We start from the raw sequence: 26,366 nt of genomic DNA on the forward strand, positions 1-26,366 counted from the left end.
AGAAGGAGCGAACACACGCACATGCACACGCACGCAGGCAGGCACGCGTGCGCACGCACCATGATCAGCAGTGGACCAGCATGCTCATAAGAGAGAGAGAGAGAGAGAAAGAGAGGCCAAATTGGCCACTTAATTGTCTGCAGTGTCATGCACTCCTTTGAAGTCAAAATTGGGCCATTATAGGTTTTTGTAACCTAATTGTTTGTTTGAACGCCCAGCTGGGACTCAGTCCTTGCAGCTGTCCAACCTGAGCTGTCAATGGTGATAGCATAGTCAGACATAGCCTACACTTCATATTCACTTTATGTTATTAACTGTAGGCCTATCACCTGGTCCTATAGAGCTAGTAAGCTATTGCATGTCTTATTACACATAAAAAACCCGCGGAGGCGCCGTGGGCCGCTAAAGAAAGAAAAAGAAAAATAAAGGAAGTTATGTAATAACTGAAATACAGATGCGAGCGTTGTACGCTTTGAAATTATAATATAAATGTGAATAAATGAGCAGAGATTCACAACATGACAATAGAGTTTCCTCTTTTATTTTACATATTAAATGAGCAGAGCATCACTTAAAAATGCAGGACTTTAATTAATTGAGAATTTAGTGGAGATAGATAGCTAGATAGATAGATAGATAGATAGATAGATAGATAGATAGATAGATAGATCCAGTCGCAACAGAGCAGCATCATGTCCCAACTACCCAGCAGACATTATGTCAGTGTTTTGGTAAGGTCAGGCGATCGCCTGGAACTTCCAGGTGGTCCCCAGGTAAATGAGTAGACAACCTATAATGGACCCTTATGGACATTTTAATTCTTGTGCGGGTAGGCTTAAAACGAAACCAAATGGACCCGTAAGGGGGGGACGTTTGGATTCATTTTACACTCTCTCACTGACTGTGGAAAACACTGCGGGGGATGGGGTCAAAATCGTCGGCCAAAACATATAGGCTGCACGACATGCGCGCGCACACACACACACACACACACACACACACACACACACACACACACACACACACACACACACACACACACACACACACACACACACACACACACACACACACACACACACACACACACTCATGGCTGGCTTGCTGGCTGCTGGTCAGTATTATAGAAACGCATGTCCTTTTTCTTTCTTGGAGCATTACAGGGATTTTGCATAGCCTATACTGTCTTTCATGATGAGGGCATCATACTGCAAGCTATTACATCACGCTGCTACCTGACAGGGAGTCTTACTGGTATTATTATTAATATCTTATAGGTTAACTGGGTCATTAAGGCATTATGTTCGGAAATGGCTTTGGTTAATAATAAACCTGACGCCGAGGTGGTGAATAACCCAACCTGTTATCGATAAAATCCGCATAGTACATAAGCAGAATGCTGGTCACAGAATGAATCCAAAGATTTACGCATGACAAGCGCAGAGAAACCATATGCCTAAATAATAATAATGAAGAACATGTGTTGAAAAATAAACATATCTATGATGAATTCGATTAAGGAGAACCTTTAGTTAATTTAGCTGCAAAGAAAAATGAAGGTTATATTTATATTCGGGGTGAGGAGGTCGGTAAAATGTGCGTAAAATGGAATATGGCTGATATGAGAATTAAGGTAGAAATGGATAATTAAACGGCCAGGCCAGGCGAAAGAAATACAAATAACAGACTATTAAACTATGGACAATCTGGGGGGGGGGGGGGGGGGGGGGGGGGGATCAGACAGACAGATCCATCTCTGGCGGCGGCGAGACGGACGGGTGGGTGTTCGTTGCTCGCTCCGTGGGTCGTTCCCGGGCGGTGTGTGTGTGTGTGTGTGTGTGTGTGTGTGTGTGTGTGTGTGTGTGTGTGTGTGTGTGTGTGTGTGTGTGTGTGTGTGTTTCGGGATAGATGCGTGCAGCGCAAAACAGCTGTGCGTAAAATGGATAGATAGAAGTGGAGAGGAGAGGTGGAGGAGGGACACACACACAGTAGGCACGGCAGGTGACGGCGGCTAGCGGCGGCTGCCGGTGCAAGCCCGGCAGGTGACGGCGGCTAGCGGCGGCTGCCGGTGAAGCCCGGCAGGTGACGGCGGCTAGCGGCGGCTGCCGGTGAAGCCCGGCAGGTGACGGCGGCTAGCGGCGGCTGCCGGTGAGGCCCGGTGACGGCGGCTAGCGGCGGCGGCTACGGCGGCTGCCGGTGAGGCCGGCAGGTGACGGCGGCGGCTGCCGGTGACGCCCGGCGGGCCCGGTGGTCCACCAGCAGATCCGGAAGGTCAGCAAGCGACCACCAGTCTACTTCATTCATTTATTTATACATAATTGACTATATGAGCACGTTGGTCCACTAGCTGATCATGGTGCGTGCGTGTGCGTGCATGCGTGCCTGCGTGTGTGTGTGTGTGTGTGTGTGTGTGTGGGGGTGGGGGGGGGGGGAGTGTGCGTGCGTGCGTGCCTGCGTGTGTGTGTGTGGGTGGGGGTGGGGGGGGAGGATAGGCTCGGCAACAGCGGCTGACGCAGCTCGATTGTCGATCTGTCCGGCGTTGCCACGGATTAGGTATAATTGCCACGGCATAGGAATCATTGCCGTGGCTGTTGTCGGCAAGTCCGACGACGTCGCGGCAGGTGCCGCTGCCGGAAAATGCACTCGCTGTCCCTCTTATTTTATGCTTTAAATATTGAAAAATAGCAGATATACAAGCTCACGGCGCGGCACCGAGTGCCGCGCTGTGAGCTTGTAGATCTGCTGAAAATCCCGGAAATTTGAATTTTGACCCGATTAGCAATCTGGCCGGCCATCGTCAAAGAAAAGGTCCCTTTCACTTAAATGGAGCTCAGTAAGTCTGTTCTTGAGAGACTACAATGTCAGTGGTTCTCAAACCTTTTCATTTGAAGGACCCCCAAAATGATATGTATTTGGCCACAGACCCCTATCTCAAAATATTTAGTTCCAGGGACCACCCAGAAGCAAAATTTGAGTTACAAACGTTCGCTTTGAAAATGCATATATTCAAAGATTTGCACACATTTTCACGACTTTTTCAAAAATAGCAGATCTACAAGCTCACAGCGCGGCACTCGGTGCCACGCTGTGAGCTTGTATATCTGCTATTTTTCCACTGTTTAAAGCATTCAATAATTTCTAGGCCTAAATGGGTAAAACTCAATTAGTTCCACCTCGCCCGATTATGTACGGTAGAACAGCTGGCCCCCAACCTTTACTGGTCCCAGGATCAGAGCCCGCTTGAAAATAGTCAAGTGTTCGTGGCCCATCCATCTGGGCGGGCATTTTCAGAGCATGTTTATTTTTTTAATGATCAATCAGCCGATTGTGATCTGAAGAAAAAACATTTTTAAATATGTAACTAATTCTGTCAGGGACATTCATTTCGGCAGGAGCCATAGAAAAAGTAAAAATAGTCAGATTCTAGACATACTAGAGTATGTCTGACAAAGTTTCAAAACTTAAATTGTTATTTTCAAAAACTAAGATTCATGGACAGAATCTCCACTTTTGTCAACAAAAGTGCCCTCAGGACTCTTGCTGAGGCCCTCATTCAGTCCCACTTTGACTACGCTTGCACCTCATGGTACTCCAACATCAAAAAGCCACTAAAGGCTAAGCTCCAAACCTCCCAAAACAAACTGATTCGGCTACTTCTTGACCTGGGGCCCATGACCCATGTTTCTCCCACACATTTTGCTAGCTTTATAAGTTGGCTCAGCGTTGGAGACAGGGTTAAACAACAAAAAATGCGATTGACTTTCAAAAGCTTCCCTCCATCTTCTCAGTACCCGCATATCTGACCAAACATCTCCAAAAACTTAGCAACACCCACAGCCACAACACCAGAGGGAGCGCACACAATGATCTGATAACACAAACCCATAAGACAAATATGGGTAAATTCTCCTTCTACAACACTGCCACCCAGGAGTGGAATTCCTTGACTACCTCCCTTAAAACATGTAGCTCGCTGGCATCCTTCAAAACTGCCCTTTCAGGAGGCCAGAGAAGGAGGTATCACTTCTCCCATAGACAGGCGAGAAGTGAGCACCCCCCCCCCCTCCCACCCCCTTACCCCAGCCCCACCACCTTGTTTCCCCTATCCTAGTGTTTTTATAACTGCGATATTATTGAATGTTTTCTTTACTTGCTATTTTATTATGTCCATGAATTAAATACTGAGGGCTTCCAACGTAAAAATGACCGTAAAAGGTCTTATTTGGGATGTTCCTTTTAGGCAGGGTGTTTAACTTCAATTGTATTGACTATACTTGTACTGTTCTCCATTTTTGTCTAATAAAATAATCAATCAATCAAAGAGAGTCATACTCAAACAAAAGCTCTTTCATGTTTGAAGGTCTCTCTTAGAACAGAGAGAATAAAAAATAATTGGCATTGAAACACAGTTTTAGTTATTTTTTTATTTTTTTTCATCAACAAGTCTGAAGAGGAAAGTTGACAGTGAAAACATTCAAAGAATGTAAATATAGATTTGCATTTATTCTACCTGGTTTTATCAATGAAAAGCCTTTGCTGTCCACATCCTACCTATATGAGGGACTGTCTATCAGACATTATAAATTATTTACAAAGTATAATTTGCTGAGCCAGATTTTATTGCTGGCCAGCAATAAAAACTGTCCAGGCAAATTATATTGTGTAAATACTGTCATACAGGATACATTGTTGTATTATAGCTGTAGTAATAAACCTCAGGGCAGACTGGTAAACAGACAGCGAAGGCAGCAGCTTGTCTTTATAAATTACATCACCATTATCCACAACCGGTAGGAAAGGTGATTCAACAATCCTCTTCCTAACGTAATACGTAATAAAGTATAACTGGCCTTATTTCCATATAAAAAGGAAATCTTTTGTCGTAAATTGTCAGCAATGCTTTGGGTGTGAACAAAGGAATTGTCAGCACCGGCAGGCAGACAAAGAGAGATTGATTATTCCTTCATCAATATGTTAATAAGGTTGTGCTGGATGTTATGACAAAGTTGATAAAAATGTGGCTATCATCATGCATGTCAGATGTCACACACACACACACATGCACACTTGCATGCATGCACACATCTACATGCACACTCTCTCTCTGTCTCGCTCTCGCTCTCTCTCTCTCTCTTTCTACAGGGGGTCCCCAGTAAGAATAGTTCATATAGCATTTTATCCCACGATTTTGTAACCCATCTTTCACCCAGTGCCAATTGCCTATGTTGTAATCTGGCTGCTACTCTCCCTCTGCCAACCTGGGGAGAGCCCCAAACTGAGCTAATTCTTCCTTCAGTGCATGAGGAGTGAGCACGCCGCTTCTTATCATCTGACAGGAGGGAGTTTCCCCTGTAGGGCAAAATGTGTGGAAGGAACACGTTATTCCAACCAGTTCCTTTCCCCTCCTTCAGTCACCCCGGCTGGCCAGGGGGAGGCAGTATAAATAAATAAAAAATAAATAAATAACAACACAAAACTTGAATGAAGGTCTGTGGCACAAAATGTTTTCAGAGGGTGGTCTGTATTCTAATACATATCAGTTTGAGGGTCCTTGACATGAAAAAGTGTGAGAACCACTGCTCTAATTAAGCCCTGGTCGCCTCTCACTACTCCCTCCCTCAAGCTGTTTTAATCCAGCAATAGTATGTCACTAAACACATATCATGATTTAGAAAATACTTCAAACTACTGTTTACTACGGTAATAAAATCAAGTGTAAAGTCGTGCCAAAACCTCATGCATTTCAATTAAGATGAATTTGTACTGCAACCAGCACTGCTTTGCAGTAGGTGAAATAGTGACATCTGCTGGGCCATTGATGGGTACTTCATGCTGTAAAAGAACCCGGAAATGAGCTTCAATTCCAGTGCCAGGGAATTTCCCACTGGGAATGACCCACCAAAACCCATTAAAGATCTCGACTCCCTACCCAAACTCTAAAGTAAAAGGTTGGCTGGCCTCAAAGTACAAGTGAGAATAGTTTAACTCATTCAACTCCTTGGTAGTAGCATCCTCTGCCTCTCACCCCAACACCTCCCTCCTCTGTAAATATATCTTATATTCTATCTTCTATCTTTGATGTCACCAGGGGCGTCACACCAAATTCTGGGCCCTGGGTACAAGGATTCACTGCGGGCCCCCCATGAATGTTAACTATTGAAAAATAGCAGATATACAAGCTCACACTGTGAGCTTGTAGATCTGCTATTTTTTTTTTTTAATCGTGAAAATGTGTGCAAGAAACCTATGTCAAGGACCCCCAAGATGATATGTATTTGGCCACGGACCCCCATCTCAAAATATTTAGTTCCAGGGACCCCCCAGAAGCAAAATTTGAGTCCGAAATGTTCGCTTAAAAAATACATATATTCAAAGATTTTCACACATTTTCACAACTTTTCAAAAATAGCAGATCTACAAGCTCGCAGCGCGGCACTCGGTGCCGCGCTGTGAGCTTGTATATATTTTTCAATAGATTTTTCAATAGATACAATTATTAGGGCCCCTCCACCTTGGGCCCCAGTAACTCAGTCCCACTTTCCTACCCCTTGTGACGCCCCTGGATGTCACACCCCTTTCCAGGAAGAAACCCCCTCCACCCTGCAGGGAGTTGCGTCATCTATCACGCAGGGGAAAAAAAATGTACTCATGCTCTCGTGAGGTTGCATTGTTTAAATGTCGTGCAGCCCCCCCGGCTGCACAGACCGGCCAAGGGAGAACATGTTTGTCAGGGTTATTTCACACATTCTGAACGAGCACATGGCAGACATAGTATATCGTTGTTGTCTAGCCCTGCAAGACCCGAATTAATTTCTACTGGCCAAAAAAACTTAAAAAAAATCAGATGCTGTTGTAGGAGTCCTAATCACAGGAAAATGTAATTTAAAAAAATGAATAATGTTTTTGTAAGGTTTTATAGCCATAAATCATAAATCATGCTCTAATTTGCATTTTGGGGATATTTTTTCACAATAATAACATAATACATGTTCTAGACATTCTAATGATCATGAATAAATATATTACAGGCATTTTACTTATGTTTTAGTGAGGAATAGCTTCAGTTAAAAAGTGAGATGTTGTTCGTCCAGACGCTGGAATTTCAACTTCTCTGGGAGGTGTGAATGTCAGCCCCTGTGGGGGGTATTTATATGCAAATACCGTGGCCAATGGCATTGTAATACTAAACAATAGGATTTAATGGTGATGTTAATGTGAAAAAAGAACAGGAAAACTAACTATAACATTTTTTAAAAAATGATTTAAAAAATGTTGCCAAAAAGCAACGCTGGGCCTTGCAGGGCTAGGGGAGCATTTGTGTGTCGCCGTCCGGGCATGTCTGTCTGTCAGCTAATCTTGCAAACTACTGGGCCGGTCAGCGCCAAATGTCTTGTGCTCACTACCCGTAGGCCAAGGAAGTAAATAACCAAATATATATAAATAATCTAAACCCAATAAATATATTTTTTGGGGGGTGTGAATATTTCTCACATTTGGTGAATTCATCATTGTCAGACACACTGTCCCACTAACCCACCAAATGGAGGAACCGTTCAACACTGACATCAACGTTGCATCAGAGACCCACAGGGAAGCCATGCTGTTATTAGACCCTGTCTTGTCTTGTTTGTTGGTCTCTCTTTGTTTTGCCCCTGGCTATTGTTCCATAGGGTCACACAAGGGTGAATAGAGTAGAGCTACCAGTAAGACTCCCTAATCGGGAGATAAGCTACCGTCAGGTCGCAGCGTGATTTTAGGGCTAAATCTGTAGGAGCAGTGTCCAAAAATGTATTTGAAAAAGTCGGGCCTGATGGTGGTGCTATATGGGACAGATCCATGTTGATGACATGAGTGTAGACACCGATTTGTGTGATTTTTGGGCAAAATCTAGGAGTGGTGTCCAAAAATGTGTTTTAAAAAATCGGCCAGAAGGTGGCGCTAAATGGGACAGATCCATGTTGATGACATGAGTGTAGACATAAGCCGCGTCTCAAGTCCTTAAATAATTCCTATTTCCTTCACTTGTTTCCTATTTCCTTGTATGTTAGTCCCGCCTACTGGGAGTTAGCCTATCACCTGTGATGTTGTCATCAGAAATGGCCAATGGGACATCTCCTCTTCTCTATTTCCTCAATGGGAGGGACTAACATACAAGCAAGGAAATAGGAAATAGGATTGATTTAAGGACTTGAGACGCAGCTATACTGTGTACCGATTTGCGTGATTTTAGGGCAAAATCTGTAGGAGCAGTGTCCAAAAATGTGTTTTAAAAAAAACGTCCTGAAGGTGGCGCTAAATGGGACAGATCCATATTGATGACATGAGGGTAGACATACTGTGTACCGATTTGTTTGATTTTAGGGCAAAAATTGTAGGAGCAGTGTCCATAAATGTGTTTTGCAAGAATCGGCCTCATGGTGGCACTAGAAGAGGGTGAGAATTGTGAGAATTGATTGAGAATTGATTGTGAGTTGGGTGGAGGCTGTGGTTTGGCAGGCAAGGAGTGTGTATGCAAAATTTGGCACGGATCGGGGCAACGGTTGCGGAGATATGGGCAGGGCAAAAGTGTGACGTGTGACGTGTGACTGACAGATGGACAGCTGGTCGAGGTTTTGATAGTAACAGTTTCACACGATTGTTGCTCTGCCCTGCACCTCCCTGCCTGTCCACTCGCCTCTCATTGAAAATGAATTACTGGCCTGCATGCCTTTTCCTGTCTGAAAATCCCTTTATTATCCACATTCATTATGTCACGTCTATTTGGTTAGCAGCACTGAAGTGGGCAGGGGGGGGGGCATGTCATCTCATACTGTCAGTCTCACCCTGGGGGAGACTATTGACCTGTCAAAAAATGGCCCTTCTCCCTGCCAAGGTACTGTTCCACCTGTCTGGACTCTGTGTTTACAGCAGAATACTCTCTTTAAAAGTAGGGCATGTAACAATGCATGCATGGACAGTGGTTAAGATGTATACCAGAACCAAGCATATGCCTACAGGCCAAGGACTGAATGGTGCCAGAGTCTTTGTTTCTGGGCCTCACCCCTACCGTCTCTGTCCCAGTTCTGTCCACCTGAGACCTGGGGCAACCTCTATTTAGCGCAGACTAGTGGTCGACCTGTTTTCAAGTGTGAAGCTGGTCCATAGTCTTTGTTAGACGGACAGGCCGTTGATAACTTCTCCCTGGTCCCGCCTCTGCTTCACTCCTATAGTTTGGCACTGGGGTTCTGCGGTGACATTGATGAGTGCTGTGTTGAAGTTGAAATGGGTTGTACTTGAGAGATGCTATAGTGTGATTGACATTTTGGGGTCACAAGCATGAAAGTTTCATGGCAATCTGTCCATTATATTTTAATGCCGTGGTATTTTATTATCCCCACCTTATATAAGGTGAGGGCATTATGTTTTCACTCCTGTGAGTCTGTCCGTCTGTCTGTCAGCCTGTGAGCAGCAAATCACGGGCACCGCTGGGCCGATCGGTGTGAAACTTTGCAGTACGCCAAGAAAGAAATATTTCAAATTGGCCGCATGGTGGGTGGTGCTTTAACAGATCGCAATACAGCCCTGGGTAGGCAACCCCGGCCTGGCGGGAGTCAGCACTCCATCGGCTATTTTCAGCATGAAACCAAGTGTAAATCAGCCACCAAGGCACCGCCAAAATCCATTTTAGTCGACAAAATCAACTGTAAACATTTAGTCGATTAAAACTAGACAAAAAAAAAACAGATGACTAAAATATGACTGAACCCTAACTCGAATTTTATTCAAAAGACTAAAACTAAATCAAAATTTGCTACTGGGTTGTGGAGAGCAAGCGCACTTCTGCGGCAGAGGAGAAAAAAACCCATTCATGCCCTTCAGCACCAGGGACAGCGACGCTGTCACAAAAACAACAATACCACTGGAATGAATAGGCAGTTGTTTTATTCTAAGAGACTATTTATTGGCTTAGGCTTTTTAATAAGACAGGCCATAACGATATATCACTCCCCCCGCCTCTCTCTCTCTCTCTCTCTCTCTCTCAGAAAAAAGCACGCCTCATTTAAAATGGTTATCTTTGATTGATAAACAAAATTGAGACAAGGAATTAATAATCAGTTCTTAGCAGATTGCAGAGCATTTCTTATGACAGTGATCCATTTAGAATGAAGTGTGGGACGGGGGGGATCTTAAGAGAATATGAACGTGTCATCGTGCGCCACGTGTTGCAATATATCATCACGTAAACCCGGTAACTCTCTCAGAGTTATTAGGGGGCCTTGAAATTAAAAAAGTTGGAGAACCATTATTAATATAGATAGATGCTCATGAGGTGAGACTTCCTCTAGACTTTCCACTGTCCTGAATGTGTCTGCGACGCGGCGGGGAGGAGATGGGCACGGGGACAAGAGAGAGATGGAGCCGGGCTGGAGGGAAGAGAAGAAAAGAAAGAAGGGATGAGAAGAAACCCTGTGAGAGGGGAGAAGGGGAGAGTGGAGGAAAGAAAGGATGGGGGGAGAAAAGAAAGTGGGGAAGAAAGGAGGGAGGAAAGAAGAGCGGACACCCACTCAACCGAACAATTGCTATGCGGCAAGACAAATTGTCAGGAGCGCATGCTCTCTCCCAATCTGTCTATCTCTCTCTCACACATACAAATGCACGCACCCACTCACACGCATACACACACGCACACACCCACACGCACAGCTCATTAGCAAGTGCTCGGTATGCATGGCAAAAACTTATGGCCATCTTGCAGCAAGGTGAAAGGGAGGTCATTGTTGTGACTTTGGAAATCAGTTCTACTGGATTATCAAGCAGAAAGTCTGTGACGCAATCTACCTGCCTGGTTACCATTAGGCCAGCTACTGTTTGTATTAGCTAAGTATAGATTAATCGCATTTGTATATGAATGTTGTCAATTTGATTATTAATCAATTATGATCTAATCCCTTTAATACTGAAAGAAAGGCTTCATAATGAAATCAGTTCTGGCAACTGGAGGGTGTTTCATGCAAAGTGGGCATTAATAGCCTTGGCTTCTGAGGAGATACGCATGGACAGTACACAGTATAGCTACAGATGTGCCATTTACAAACTTCACATGTCTTGCCATTGGCAAGACAGTAGATTTCCAGTGGATTGGCAGGCAGAACATTGAGCTTGTAGATCAGCTATTTTTGCTATTGTATGACCTTCTCTGACTTTGAAGTTTAAATCTACCTATGAAGGTGGATTATGCTTTTCAATGGGAATGGATTGGTTTCTTGCCATTTGCAGGTTCTGAAAATAATACGCTCCATTCTCCATAAAAGTTTGAACGGCAAAACAATGAAAGAAACCTGTGGAGAAAATGCATTTGCAGGAAATGTTCGGGAAAAGAGCAGTAAAGCCAGACGACTTAAAACGGCGCATCTGTATCAGTCCAATGACAATTTAATAGGGATTAAGAGATAAAACTCAACCAATAGGTACGCCTGCATCCATATGCTGCAAATTATGGCCAATCAGAGGTAGCATACATGGTAATGGTGGGTATTAAAGCTGTTTACAAACAGTGGCAAATTGCAAGGTCACAATGACACACAGCTCTAAAGGAGAAGGATGTATCTCTAAAGTAGAAGCCTAACTTTGCTTTGAGCTTAGAAACTAGATTAGTAATGTTAAGCTTAAATAAAAAATAATATCTCACATTTATAGCGTTATTTATAAGTACCCAAAGACACTAATAAAAACAGAGGAATGATAAGAAAGGGTGGGGGCGGGGGATTATAGCTGGCAAAAGAGAGCCATATTGAAGAGGTGGCTTGAAAAGATAACTGGTGATCAATGAGAATGCCTAAGAACTGTTTCAATTACTTTTCTTTGGGAACTTTTGGTGGTAACTCTCTCACATTGGAAAACGAGTTCTGTTCTATATTTAATACCAACTTTAGTTGCAGCAGGTGGGACTGAACAACATCAAATAGACTGTAGAATGCCAAAGGCCTGGTAGTACAACAGATGATGAATAGCAATAAGTAATAGTGTTGTCTGCATAAAAATGGTACGTGGCATGTATTACGTTTTCACAAAGGTTGTTGAGGTGGATCCTGCCATCTGAACACATTGCATGTCGGAGAACACAAGCATGTGGCTTGATTAGACACACCAATGTGGCATCCTTATTTTGGGCATCAGAAAAGTAAGCAGATCTACAAGCGTGTAGATCGGCTATTCACATTCAGTAGGACGTTTGACAAAGTATGGTGTAGCAAGGGTCCAGCGGCCAAGGGCAGCAGTAGCAGTGCCATTCTTGAATCCAGGTCGGATGACATGGCAGTTGATTGCTGACAAGCTTTTCAAATAGTTTTGCTAAAATATACAGTTTGGAGATCGGCCTGTAGTTATTTACATTAGAGGGCTTTGACTGGGTTTCAGACACAACAAAATGACCTGTGTCCAAATTCCAACCAGGTCATGTGTTGAACAACAATGAACAATGCAGGAAGTTCTGTTCAGTTTACGCGAGCAGTTCTGTTTGTGTGTTTGAGTGAGAGGGAGAGGGATCCCCTCGGGCCAGCAGGAAAAACATTGGGTGGGGAAATGAATCAGCATCAGCAACACTCACCCATCCCTCCACACCTGAAGTTCCCTTGAGCAAGGCACCTAACACCAGGGGCGTCACAGGGGGGGAGATTAAGTTACTGGGGCCCAAGGTGGAGGGGCCTTAATTATTTTATACTTTTGCTATTGAAAAATAGCAGATACAGTATACAAGCTGCAAGCTTGTAGATCTGCTATTTTTGAAGAGTCGTGAAAATGTGTGCAAATCTTTGAATACATGTATTTTTTACCCAAACATTTGTAACTAAAATTTTGCTTCTGGGGGGTCCCTGGAACTAAATATTTTGAGATGGGCGTCCGTGGGCCAAATACATATCATTTTGGGTATCCTTGACATGAAAGAGTTTGAGCTCCACTGACATAGAAACATAGGGTTTTCAAAAAACCTTAGAAGGATTTGAAATATTCAAAGACTTGCCCAAATATTCAAGATCTTTCAAAAATAACAGATCTACAAGCTCACATCGCGCTGTGAGCTTGTATATCTGCTATTTTTTTTATAGTTAAAGCACAAAATAATGAGTAATAATGCATTCCCAGTCTAAATGGGTTAAACCCCCTCCCCCTATGAAAAACATTCATGGGGGGCCCACGGTGAATCCTTGTACCCAGGGCCCAGAATGTTGTGCGACACCCCTGAAAGCACCTAAACCCCAACTGCTCCAGTGGTAACAGTATATTATAGGACAGTGGTTGGGCAGCTCCCATGTGTCAGTGTAACGGTTTGACTTTGAAGCAGGACTTTGCTGAAAAGCCCCCCCCCCCCACACTTGAAAAAGAAATGGAAATCTGAATGCGATTTACCCCGGTTAAATAAAGGACCCAAAAAAGAACCCAAACTAGAGGCACTTGGGACGGAGGCACGCTTGCAGCAAGGGGAGCAGGCACACAAAGGGGAGCAGGCAGAAGGAGAGAGGAGATGGACCTGTCCTGTCGGCAATGGCAGCAAAGCAACAGGCAGGGCGCCTGGAGGAGGGAGCACAGCAGAGCAGCAGGATGGGAGCGGGCTGGGAGCAGAGCAGTGGGTTGGAGCACAGCAGAGTAACAGGAGAGGGAACACACCAGAACAGTGGTATTGACAAGGGAGGGAGCACAGCAGAGCACTAGTAGGTGGAAAAAGTACTCACATATTATAACTTTTTCTTGAAAAACGGATGCTAAAATAAAAATAATGTTTCGAAAATATTGTATAAAACAATAAGCTTCATATATGTTTCTATTCAAAAATGACCACAAAAAGCGTAAAATAATGATAAAATAATAATTTTGGCCATTGTCAGACCGACACTTTGTTTACATTCTAGTCTGTAGACTAGGATGTAAACAAAGTCTCGGCCCTACAATGAAAAAGTTGACTATAGCTCCTTTAAGTAAAAGTATCAATACTGCACTGTAGATGTACTCCGTTACGAGTAAAAGTCCAGAATTCAAAATGTACTTGAGTAAAAGTATGAAAGTATTGGCATCAAAATGTTGAAAATAGGCGATCTACAAGCTCACAATGCGTTGTGATGCGACGCATTGTTTAGCTTGTGATCTGACGCATTGTGAGCTTGTTGATCGGCTATTTTCAAACGATTTTTATACATTTGAAAAATTGTGAAATCGGAAATTCTGCACAACCAGTACTTGCTACTTTTGGTACTTGAGAACATTTTGACTTGTAAGAGAGTATTTCTACATTTCCGTATTGATACTTTTACGCTGGCTTTAAGCAGGCGGGGATGGCAGTGGAAAACGTCCATAAAACCCAGCTCCTGTAAGGGGATCAAAAAAAGCCTTGAATCTGTGTGAAGTGATTGGCACTCCATAGCTTCTGGCAGCTGTGTGATACGGCAGCCGTGTCCAGAGAGGTGGAGAACCCAATTCTTTATGCATGTTTATCTCTGTCCTCCAGGGCATGTCCATCTGACCGACTTCAACATCGCAGCCATTGTCAAGGATGACCTGAAAGCCACCACTATTGCTGGGACCAAGCCGTATATGGGTAACACCGATTTCTCTCTTTATTTCCTTTTACGACTGATTTGACTGAATGATATGTACATACATACACAATTGTTTAATGTGGAAATTGTTAGATCAGGTAAAATATATATACATTTATATATTATTATTTCCATAATTATCCTCTTGTCTTTTTCTGCCTTTATTGATAGATGTACAGTAGACTGACAGGACATGGGGAGAGAGATGGGGGGGGGGGGGGGGGGGGGGGGGAAGGAAAGGATAAGAGTTTACCCAGACTAATTTCACATCAGTTTTAGGTTGTTAAGTGCAGCCATTTCCATTCACTCCATTTACTGAAACATCACCTTGTTGAATTTCTTTTCACTTTACATTGTCAGTGTGTCGACTTTCACTACGTCACGCGAAGCTTGACCAACTGGCAAGCCCATGGTTGAGTTGGCCAATCAAATCCCTACGTTTGTGAGACCCACAGTGAACCCACTCACAAGGTTATTTTAATCAAAAGAAATATCAACTGGGATACAGTATAGTTAGCTAGTTGTATAAGCCAGGGGGTCCGGGACCCATAGGGGGTCCTCAGAGTTACGACAGGGGGTCCTCCAAATCTTCATGAGATCTTTTTTTCTCCTTTTTTAAATTAACCACTTGAACCCTTGTGTCCATATTCTGAGAACTTTAGCCACAAATAGCAGATCTACAAGCTCAACGCCGTTGTGAGCTTGTAGATCGTTTTTTTTAGACAAAGGGGTTTGGTGTTGAGGAGGAAAAGAGCAGACTAAGTACAGAGTGAAAGGTCAAGTTTATTAAGTATTGACGGTTCAAGTGGTTAAATATCAGAAAAACACAAATTGTCATGAATCCAAAATACACTGACGATTGTGCTGTCAAAAAGATGAAACTATATGGAATCTATGAATGGGTTGTTGGGTCCCTGCTTCATCTCTCTCTCAACTAAGGGGTTATTGGCCTCAAAACGTTGAAGACCCCTGGTATAAGCCACTCTGTCGGTTGGGCCAACATTTTAAAGCTATCTGCAGCTTATCATGCATAACATGCTGGTTTTCCAGTTCTGTAATTATGGACATGATTTAGTATATTCACTTTTGGCATGAGCACCTTTATACTCCCAGCAGGATAGTTCCTACTGAATTTCGTGACCCCATGATCTTTCCTCTTGCACCCCCATTAGGCCATACATTCCACTTGCACCCATTTTTCTCCACAAAAGATCTTTTAATTGCGATGACATGATATTAACATCATTAACCACTTACCTCATACCTCTATTTTGGGCATGTCTTACAGCATGGCCAAACACTTTCAGAAATGTAAAATAAATAGCCAATCTACAAGTTCACAATGCATCATTATTACACAGTCTCCTTTTCTCACTGAGTGTGATAGAGCAGCTCACTGACAATGGGACCACAATGGAAATAAGCCCTCGATTATTTGCGTTATTCTACTAACTATGTTTGTGCAATGCTTTTGTTGTTGTACAGTACATCTGTCTATGTAAACCAATCAATCAATCAAATCAATCAATAGCCCTCCACTTTTGGAGATTTATCTTTTACTGCCTTCATTTTTACACAAACTGTATTTGCCCCTTCCCGGGAATCTACACAGTGAGTGTCTCATAACCGCAAGCACATAGATTTTCTGTCACGAGGGGGAATGACCGGGAGGTAACCTGTAACTTAACATTTAACAACATACTTCCACCGCTCCACTCTGCAGCTCAGTTCATCCACAGTAGCATGTGCAGATGAGAGTAGGAGCACATACTCCATGTGAATGCATCCACTGTCATTAGAAAACAAGCAATGTATCCTCACATTCTAGAACAGAACCATCAAGATGGTCTGCAGATAGGTAGTATGGATGGGCCGATATGAAAAGTTCATATCACGATTATTGTGACCAAAGAAATCACGATTTACGATATTATTGCGATAATCAAAATATCCCCAACATCCATTATCCTGGGGCGGAAATTTTGCCAAAACATTGCAGATCTACAACCTAGATCGGCTATTGATAGACAGTGAAAAAAGACTGTATCAAGTATGTATATTATAAGTACCTTTTACCATTTATAGAGGGTTTAAGTGGTACCGGATATGCAGCTTGGCAAATAAAAGGTGAATTGACAGAGGACGATATCATCGATAATATCAATTAGTGTCCCATCCCTAATAGATAGATAGATAGATAGATAGATAGATAGATAGATAGATAGATAGATAGATAGATAGATAGATAGATAGATAGATAGATAGATAGAGACACATTGTGAAAGCTGTCAACACTGCAGTACATAGATTTATTTTTCTCTTTTCTTTTTCTTTTTTAACCAAAAATTAGAGTAGCTTGCTCCAGAAAACAATAGCCCTTTTGATGGCTCCAGAGGTGATAAAAGCCAGTGTTTAAAAGAAATGGATAGCATTTATCCTCAAATATCGTATCAGGTTATCGATCTCATGACTTTGCCCACTAAAGCCGGTTTTCCATACAATTTTTTAGCCCGACACTACACGACACGGCACGACACCGCACCGCACCGCATTTTTTATGTAGGTTTTCCACTACAGTACCCCCCCCCCCCTCCTCTCCTCCTCCCCTCTCCCCCTCCTCCCCTCCGCTCCCGAAAGAAATCGACGCCCCTTTCAACATACGGATACTCGGATAGGATCTCTCTCTATGAACACAACGGAGATGCTAACTTGCGCTAATTATTTTTTAGAGATGTGGTTTCAGGTCTTCATCGAGTCTTTACAACTATATTGACGACTAACGTCGGGGTGAACATAGTCAAATAATAACTTTATTGGCCAAACTACACAAAGAAGAGTAGAGGCTAGTTGCGCTAGCATACATGCTAAGCTACAGTACAGTACATGTAGGCTACTGTAGATTATTTTCCCCATTCAACACCTGCAGTTACAAATACAAACAGGAGACATCTCACCGAGATCTATGTAAAATAACGGATTGCCGACGCATTGGCCGTTGATTATTGCGACTCGCGGCGATAGATATAGCCTATGTCCACTGTTTGTGTTGGTTAATATGTTCTTGGTGCTTTGTGGTATCTCAACTGCAGGGTTGGAGAACACAATTCTGCCTAATCGACCTCTTTATAAACAGATATATAAAACAAACAGGATTTGCCTTTATATTTGATTTGCAGCCGTAACTGCATACTAAAATCTGTCTCAAGTTGTTGTGTTGAAAGACACAGCTTAGCCGTGAGACTGACCAATCAGTATCAGCAGCGTGTATACGTCACTGATTTGGCCTCACTTAGCCCAGGACGGAACCACTCGAGAGTGGAGCTGTTTTGGTACCCCGTTAAGTACCACTTTCACACCACTCTACCCAGTTCCTTGTAGTGGAAAACCTGACACAAGTGGGCGGTGTGGTGTGGAGTGGTGTAGAGTTGGGCCTGTGGAAAACCGGCTTTAGTGCTGTGGCATCAGATCAATATGGATTCAGTCCCAAGAGGTCAGAATATCGAGATATCAGAGAGAGAGAGAGAGAGAGAGAGAGAGAGAGTGCATGCGTGTCCGTGTGTGTGTGTGTGTGTGTGTGTGTGTGTGTGCGTGTGCGTGTGCGTGTGCGTGTACGTGTGCGTGTGCATGGGCGTGGGTCTCTCAGTATGTGTGATACACAGCAGAGCATGTTGCACTGCAACGTGTCATAAGCTTGTAGATTGTTTATTTTGGGTGTGAGACACTGGCATTCAACTGCTCTGCTGTAAGTATAAATTTGGCATTAGAGATACACGTTGGTAGATACAGAGATACATGGAAAGGCTACAACCCTGCAAGGCCCAGCGTCGCTTTTTGGACACATTTTTATTTTATCAAAAAAATTGTTTAAATGATTAGATTTCCTGTTCTTTTTTCACATTAACATCACCATTGGATCCTATTGTTTAGTATTACAATGCCATTGGCCACGATATTTGCATATGAATACCCCCCACAGAGGCTGACATTCACACAACTTCAAGATCTCTGGAATCTTACTTTTTCACTGAAGCTATTCCTCACAAAAACACAAGTAAAATGCCTGTAATGTTTTTTTTTCTTTCTTTTTTGATCATTAGAATGTCTAGAACATGTACATATGTTATTGTGAAAAATATCCCCAAAATGTAAATTAGAGCATGATTTATGATTTATGAATTATGGCTATAAAACCTTACAAAAATATATATAAAAAAACCATGACATTTTCCTCTGATTAGGACTCCTACAACACCACCAGATTTTTTTGGCCAGTAGAAATTAATTCGGGCCTTGCAGGGACAAGACTAAGAAGTAGAGGGAGAAATGTACTGACAGAGAAAGAGAGAGAGAGAGAGAGAGAGAGAGAGAGAGAGAGAGACTCTCTACAATGTAAAACTGGACAGAGAAATAGTGAGGCCTGATGGAGTAAGAAATCTTGACCACTATAGAAACTACATTTCTCACTCCGTCTTCTCACCACAATAGATAATTCATAGCCCAACTAATTTCCCGCTGCATAGAAAACAGGAAAGGGAACTCTGTAATCCAAAGCTTCCAGAGGAGGATGTCTCCCTGACACCATTCAAACCATTATTCATGGCATAAGACGCTATTATTTATTACAAAAGGCCCTCTCCCATTCAGATAGGTTGCATTTAGTGTAATGAAATCTGGGAGGATATCCTCTCTTGAGACTGAGAGACAGAGTCTGATTGCTGCTTCATATTCTCAGTGTTGGTTTTTGTGCGTGCATGTGTGTGCCTGCATGCATGTGTTTGAGTTTCGGGGAAGTGTGTGCACGAGTCTTTCTTCCTCTGTGTTTGCCTTTCTACTTTGGTGCGGATCACGTGAATGTGCGTTTTTGCATATCTACATAATACAGATCATACATGCTTTTATCACAATACACACACATACAGAGTAGCGCACGGTAATTTGATATGATGGGCATATTTGATATGCTAGGATAGATGCTGATGAAATGTGTATAAAGATGAATACTGCAGATGCACTCTCTCTGACTCACAAAGAGATGCACCTCCATAGCTGCGTGTGCCACCGGCGTCCTTGTTACGTCTTGGTGATACAACCTTGTGTCAAAGCCAGAGGGGAAACGCACTCATGCGGCTGAAGAGATCTCCTTCCCCCCCACGGAATGGATCCCCTGGCTCTGATGCAGCCATGCCCTATAGTAGAATGATCCCTGAGGATCCGTGTGAGAGTCATTCCCATTGACAGGTGTGATGATGGTAGCAGTTCTACGATTATAATGAATTATAATGAATTGCATTTTGATAGCGCTTTTCCACATGCTCAAGTGCTGAAGGTGAGCAGTCGACGTGAACAGTCCTCACTTCCCACTTTCACACAGCAATGGTGGCAAGCTGACACTGACCGACTCATTGGAGGCAATGTGGGGTTTAGTGTCTTGCCCAAGGACACTTCCACATGTGGACAGGAGGAGCCGGGATTCGAACCGCCGACCCACGGATCATTGGATGACCTCTGCTCTACCTCCTGAGCCACAGTCGCCCAGTGATAGTTGAACGTTTGAATTTCAAGGACCCCCAGTTTCATAATATGCATTCTGGCCCAACCCAACCCCCAGTTGATACCAATTTGTATCTCTGGGACCCCAATCTACACAGTCAAATCCACAGTTTAACTTGAAAGTTTGTTTATTTGACAGGGACAGTACTCATTAATGGACATGTCAGTTTTCACTTCAATGTAAATGAGCCAGAGTTAGCCACAGGCTAATTTTCATCTGTAGTCCCTGGACCTTAGTGGTGATCAACCCCCCAATCCAACCCTTGATGCTGAATGCCAAGCAGGGAGGCATTGGGTCCCATTTTTATAGTCTTTGGTATGACCCGGCCAGGGAATTGAACCCCCGACCTCCCAGTCTCAGGGCAGACACTCTAACCACAAGGCCACTGAGCAGGTTGGGAGTTTACTAATGGAACCAATGGGTTCTAAATTCACCCTTACAAGTCCGTAACTCTTGACGGGTCCATTTGGTTCCATTTGTATACTGTCAGAGTTAAGGGGTGTCCTTGATTTTTTTAAAACACCGAACTAGACCATTGCATATCCAATCTGGTTCCATTTGGACATCCTCAGTGTCCCTCTGACTCTTGAGAGTACTGCCCTGTCAAGGTCTATTTGGACCCCTGGAGGTCCCCGGACCCGACGTTGAGCAAGACTCTAGTGTCCTGCTATGCTATCCGCTATGCTTCATTATAAAGAATTACCATAATTACCATAATTACAGTGACTGCTGTGTTTTTTTCAGGCAACGCTGTGAACAGAGCACAGCGCGGCTGCCTTCCTGAACAGTTTGATTTTGTACATCTCGTCTCAAGGGAGCACCCATTATGATCTGGTGACAGATCATACAGGCCGACTACATATAGGCTATAAATCTTCAAAGAAAAAAAAATAACACACACGCCGTTTCTTGGTGCTGAGCCAAACTGTAATAACAGTACGGTGAAAAACAAAGCGGAGGCTCGCAACACACCGTTGAATGCTCCAAGCTTTTTTTTCAAGCATGACCAGTTTGTGAGTGCTGAATCATGCAGAGATGCAGATGGTTATAAATGTATGAACTGCCAGAAGTCCATAAATCAATGACCAACTATCCTCTTAGAATCCAAATATTTTGCCAAATGTTTCAAACGTGTAAACGTTAAAATGGTAAATGGTGCATTTATATAGCGCTTTTATCCAAAACGCTTTACAGAGATTGTGCATTACATTCACGCACACATTCATACACCGGTGGCGGAGGAAACCATGCAAGGCACCAACCTACTCACCGGGAGCAATTAGGGTTTCAGAGTCTTGCTCAAGGACTCTTCGACATTAACTCAGGGGGAGCCCGGATTCGAACTGGGAACCCTTCGGGAACCCTTCGTGCTCTAATAACGGTTTCTCTACCCCTGAGCTATGCCGTTCAACTGTTAGGAAAAACAAGTCATGCTTGCTAGGAGGCATGTAAAAAGAAAATATACAGTTATTTGAAGCCATAACTTCAACATAAGAAGGAAAACGACAGCCTAATTAAAGTATGCTCCCTATAACTGGCTGTACAAGGAAAACAGCAACAGTGTTTAGAGGTAATATTTGAGTTTTGTGATTGCCATGAAAACACCTGGTTCAGAAATCTGTGAAATTAAATAAACAATGGTCCTTTAATTGAGGGTTCACAAACAACTCTTGTCTATAATCTATTATAGATCATACATCTATTATAGACAAGCACTGACATATTCTGACAAAGTCTGAAGCATTCAAACAGGCCTTTGAAAGCAAAAGAATTACACCAGTGTGAACCGAGCGGTGGTGTCCATTAATTTCAAGGCTGTGTGTGTGTGTGTGTGTGTGTGTGTGTGTGTGTGTGTGTGTGTGTGTGTGTGTGTGTGTGTGTGTGTGTGTGTGTGTGTGTGCAAACGCGCGGTTGTGTGCATGCATGTACATTTCAAGGCTGCTCAACAGCACCTCTCTGGTCACTCAACGGTAATGCAGGCCTGGCTTTTCTATCTGTTTTTAAATAGCCCCTGTCCTCATGTAATAACATGCAAGAGGACTTTTAGTTCAACAGCAATGATGTTATTATGGCTATTGTGCATTATATTTTTGCAATAGTGAATTTTACATTATTTCCTAATGTCTTTATGTCTTTGCATTATGAGGGTAGTTTAAAGGGTATATTTACGATGGCACACTGAAATTAGATCAAGCACTGTATTTGCACCAGGTGTGTGACTGTGTAGGTTATTTAGAGGCCAAGAGAAATTAGGCTATTACTGAGGATAGCCACAGGCTGACACATTTGTACTCTGGTCAACCTCGCATGAAAACTATTTTAAAAGCCTCTTAAGCTTTCCTAGCATCAAAGACCAAAAATATATCTTGAGGAAGGTCTTTGCGACCGAAACGCCGATGTATCCTTACTCCACTTAATGCCGAGGTGATCAGAGGGAGCAGGAATTCATTCTTTCTTTGATGTTTGGATGTTGATGTTTGGATCTCTCTCTCTCTCTCTCTCTCTCTCTCTCTCTCTCTCTCTGGAAGAGGGAAAGAAGATTGGTGTGCGTGTTGTTCTCAGCTCCTCTTTGGCTTTCCTGTCATCTTTTCGAGTGCGGAACATGGTTTCCCCTTGACAGCAGAACCGTGCCCGCGTTCAGAATACCCGGGACGGGACATGGGGTCTCGCATAACGACAGGAGAAGTGATGGATACTCTGTGAGCTAGACGGTGGAGGTGTGAGTGCATGGCCCCCTCGGCTATTACTGACATATGCTACTGCAGTCATGTTGTCACAGTGAAACCAGCCCCTGTGGCCCCCACGTGGGGAGGGGAAATACAGTGTCTGAGATATCCATGATGGTTAAGAGCTCCAGGTAATTATTCTGAGCTGACGCAGCGGAGTCAGGCCCCGGGTCCCCTCTCCGTGTGACCCAATCACCTAGTTGAGGAATGTGTCTGTTGTCGCAAGTAACTGGGGCGCTTATTATAAAGTGCAGACAACCCGGATGCCCTCTGGGTTAGAGTTCAATATAGGACCTATATCGATATCCTGATTTACCTATTGCATAGGTAAATTCCAGTCCAGGTGGTTAAGAGGGGCTCATGAAGTCAAAGCACACTCTAGAAGAACAAGGATATGATTAAAATGTCCCAGGGCATTTATAAAAGCTAAAAAGTGTTTATACGCTAGCCTGGCATGGCCAGACTAATATCACTGCATAGATAAACCTGCATTTCCAAAGGACAGATTAAAATAAAATAAAAAACTCCTGATAAACCCAACACAAATTTGCATACTGGATACTTGGTGCCCCACAATTTAGGGGGCAGTTAATCCAATCACAAGTAACCAAGCGTCGCCAGACTAATCTGCCGAGGGCTTTCTCTATTTATTTATTTTTTGCACTGGCAAATGTGTGTGGTTTCCAGGCTGTTTACAGTATACACCAGGTTAATGTACACAGGCTCTGATGCCTGACTGCGCGTCGCGGGTTCGAGTCCCGATCCCTTTGCTACACTGCGTCACTCCCCGTCTCTCTCTCTCCCTGTTTCCTGTCTACAGTATCTCCACTGTGTACTATCAATAAAGTGATAGTCCACTCAGTGGAATGGAGTGAGTCAGGTAAGGACTAAAGACTTTTGACCCTTCTTGTTAGACTTGTTTTTTGAAGAGTTTTAATGCTGTATATTTTATGCCCTGATACATTAAAGGCTCTTTAATCATATCCTTGTTCGTGTGGAGTGTGCTTGGAGTTAGCCTAAGGGCTTATTCCTTTTCATCTATTAACGTCAAGTGCTTTGAATGGTCGAGAGATGACTGGAAAGGCACTATATAAATGCGGTCTATTTACAATTCCTTTGCCCCAGACGTGGAGGCTGAGTGAGACATTGCCTCAGGGCTTGTCCCTGGGGTTGCCCTCTTGCTTGGGGTCTTGGCTCCAGCATCTCTTCCTCCAGTACGGGGGAAGTGGCGAGTTGGCAGTCGGCCCGACTCAGCAGTAGCAGTGTCAAATAGCGGGCAGGAGGCCGGAGTGCCGCTGTCCCCTGTGTCGGAGACCTCCAAGTCATTGCCATTGCTAGTAGCAACCTTTCAGCCTACTGTGCTGTACGTCGCCTGAGCTTCTTAGACGGTACAAGGCCGCCGTCACAGTACAATGGCCTCCCGAGCATATTTCTGCACATGGCGCGGCTCAAGTGGAGTGCATGGGCGTAAAGAGAGCCCTGCAGCAGGCAGCTTTACAAGGTTAACGAAGAAAGAAAGACAGCGTGGGTTGCTGCCGCGGCTAGCGGGATGCTACTGGCGTGGTCAAGCTCTGCAGATGCATTGGAGATGGTACCGTCTGTCAAAACCAGGCTTCTTGCAATTACTTCTGCAGAGGTCATGCACAAGCATGAATCCAGTCTTATCATCTTCAATCTGTTTTCACAAAACACGTACTAACAAGCTCTTGGCGACGTACCTATTGGTACCCAGCGTCGCCTGGTTTATTGTGTGGGTGGAATAGGCACCAAGAATCTATAGTGCAGAATCTAGTCCATCCTGGCCAGTCTATGACATCAGTTACAGTATCTATTCATTCTGTGTATTTAAAGACAAGGTAACAGATCATTTTAAATGCTGAAAATTCAACTAATGTGAACATTATGTTACAATTTGGTATTCTCATGAACAATACATATGTTGTATGCATTTTGAAAATCAGGTCGAACACACAACATTTCCCATACTCAAGGATCAGGACTGGTTTTAACCTTGCTGCCGTTTGACTGTATGATATCAGTACACTTTTAATGTTATATTTATCGGTAGAAATAGCTTTCAAGGCATTCTGAGTGTGGCTTGTTTTCAATGCTTGATATTTACGATGTACATTTATATTACGATCAGTACAGTGTGTTGGACAGCAACTTCCTACGCTTCTATACTCCCGCAAACGATGATTTTGTTAGAGTGAGTGGCACATTTGTCTTCCAGACCTTAGAAATGTTTACATCACAGTCATTCATTTTGGAACAAAGCCATTGTATTGGGTTGACTGTGTGTGTTTTCCTCTCTTTCTGTCAGCCCCAGAGCTGTTCCAACCGTTCGAGGGCTCTCATCCTGGCTACTCCTTCGCTGTGGACTGGTGGTCCCTGGGGATCACTGCCTACGAGCTGCTCAGAGGACAGGTACTGTACCACTCATATACACTATACATCGTCGTTGTCGGGTGGAAACCTTGTATGGGCCGATTCATACTCCACTTTTAGAGTCAAAATCTCGGTGCCCCGAATAGCCGAATTAATGACGGTGCCCGCCCTCCAAACATCTGAATGACGTCATATTGTAGTTTGGACAGAGCCGAACCGAAATAAATTGGACTCTAAAAGTGGAGTATGAATCGGCCCTATGTTGAAAAAGAAGGGGAAAACGAGGGGATTTGCGACTCGTTGTGCAGCAGAAAGAGCTCAAACAATGTCAAACTGATTCTAGCTGATTAATTTGTACCGCGTTACACCCAACTCTAACTTGTGACATCACATTGTTGACTCAATGACAACTAAGGCAGCTTAACGCCTCAATGTATATACAGTAGCTGACCTGTTGTGACATCACAATGTTGACCCATATTTGGCAATAATACTGTACATGGACACTCCATATATGGCCAAGACAGAATTCATTCACAAATGCCTCAATGTCTATAGCTGACCTGCGAGACCCCTGATATCATCAATATTAAGCCCTTAGCTTGGAATGCCCATATATGGACATATTGTGTGAGTCACATAAGACATCTATGATGTCAGACGTCAGTCATATCCATATGTGGGAAAATATTTTGTCCAACTTAAACAACCAACCGCAACTCGAATCACTCTTGCAAATGAATTCCGTCCTGTGTGAATTCCATCCTAATAAAGGGTGAGGTCGCTTTTCTCCCTTGGGGCGTTTTACTGGTTATTATTATTTGTATTATTATTATTTAAACATTGGGTCATCTTAGAATCGTCTCACATTTGGACCCCACCAAAAGGCTATAGTAATAAGAGCACGGCGTGCACGTGTCGTGCGCGCGCCTCTCATGTCACCTCAGCTCAGCTCAGCATGGCCCGGCATGCTTCACTGCTGTGAATAATACATCCTACCTCTTCAACTGTCTCTTAGAATAGCCCTCTCTGTACAAAAAGCAGACCCACTAAATCCTCAGCCTCAGATCTATGATCTACTGTATGCCCGACAGAGGTTACAAAATATATATTTATATTTTTTGATGCTGC

General features: G+C 43.5%; 1 protein-coding gene across 1 annotated transcript in view; it reads left to right on the forward strand.

The window, feature by feature from the left end:
• Window positions 1-26,366, forward strand: part of stk32a (serine/threonine kinase 32A) — a gene marked incomplete at both ends in the record, with an annotated part of 196,378 nt that overhangs the window by 104,899 nt on the left and 65,113 nt on the right. Inside the window, 2 exons of the mRNA XM_080749165.1 lie at window positions 14,480-14,569; window positions 25,171-25,274. Coding sequence (XP_080605291.1) covers window positions 14,480-14,569; window positions 25,171-25,274 — 194 coding nt within the window. The remainder of the gene's footprint in view (window positions 1-14,479; window positions 14,570-25,170; window positions 25,275-26,366) is intronic.

This window comes from Nannobrachium achirus, assembly GCF_963921795.1.
Source record: "Nannobrachium achirus genome assembly, chromosome: 19".
Classification (NCBI taxonomy): Eukaryota; Metazoa; Chordata; class Actinopteri; order Myctophiformes; family Myctophidae; genus Nannobrachium; species Nannobrachium achirus.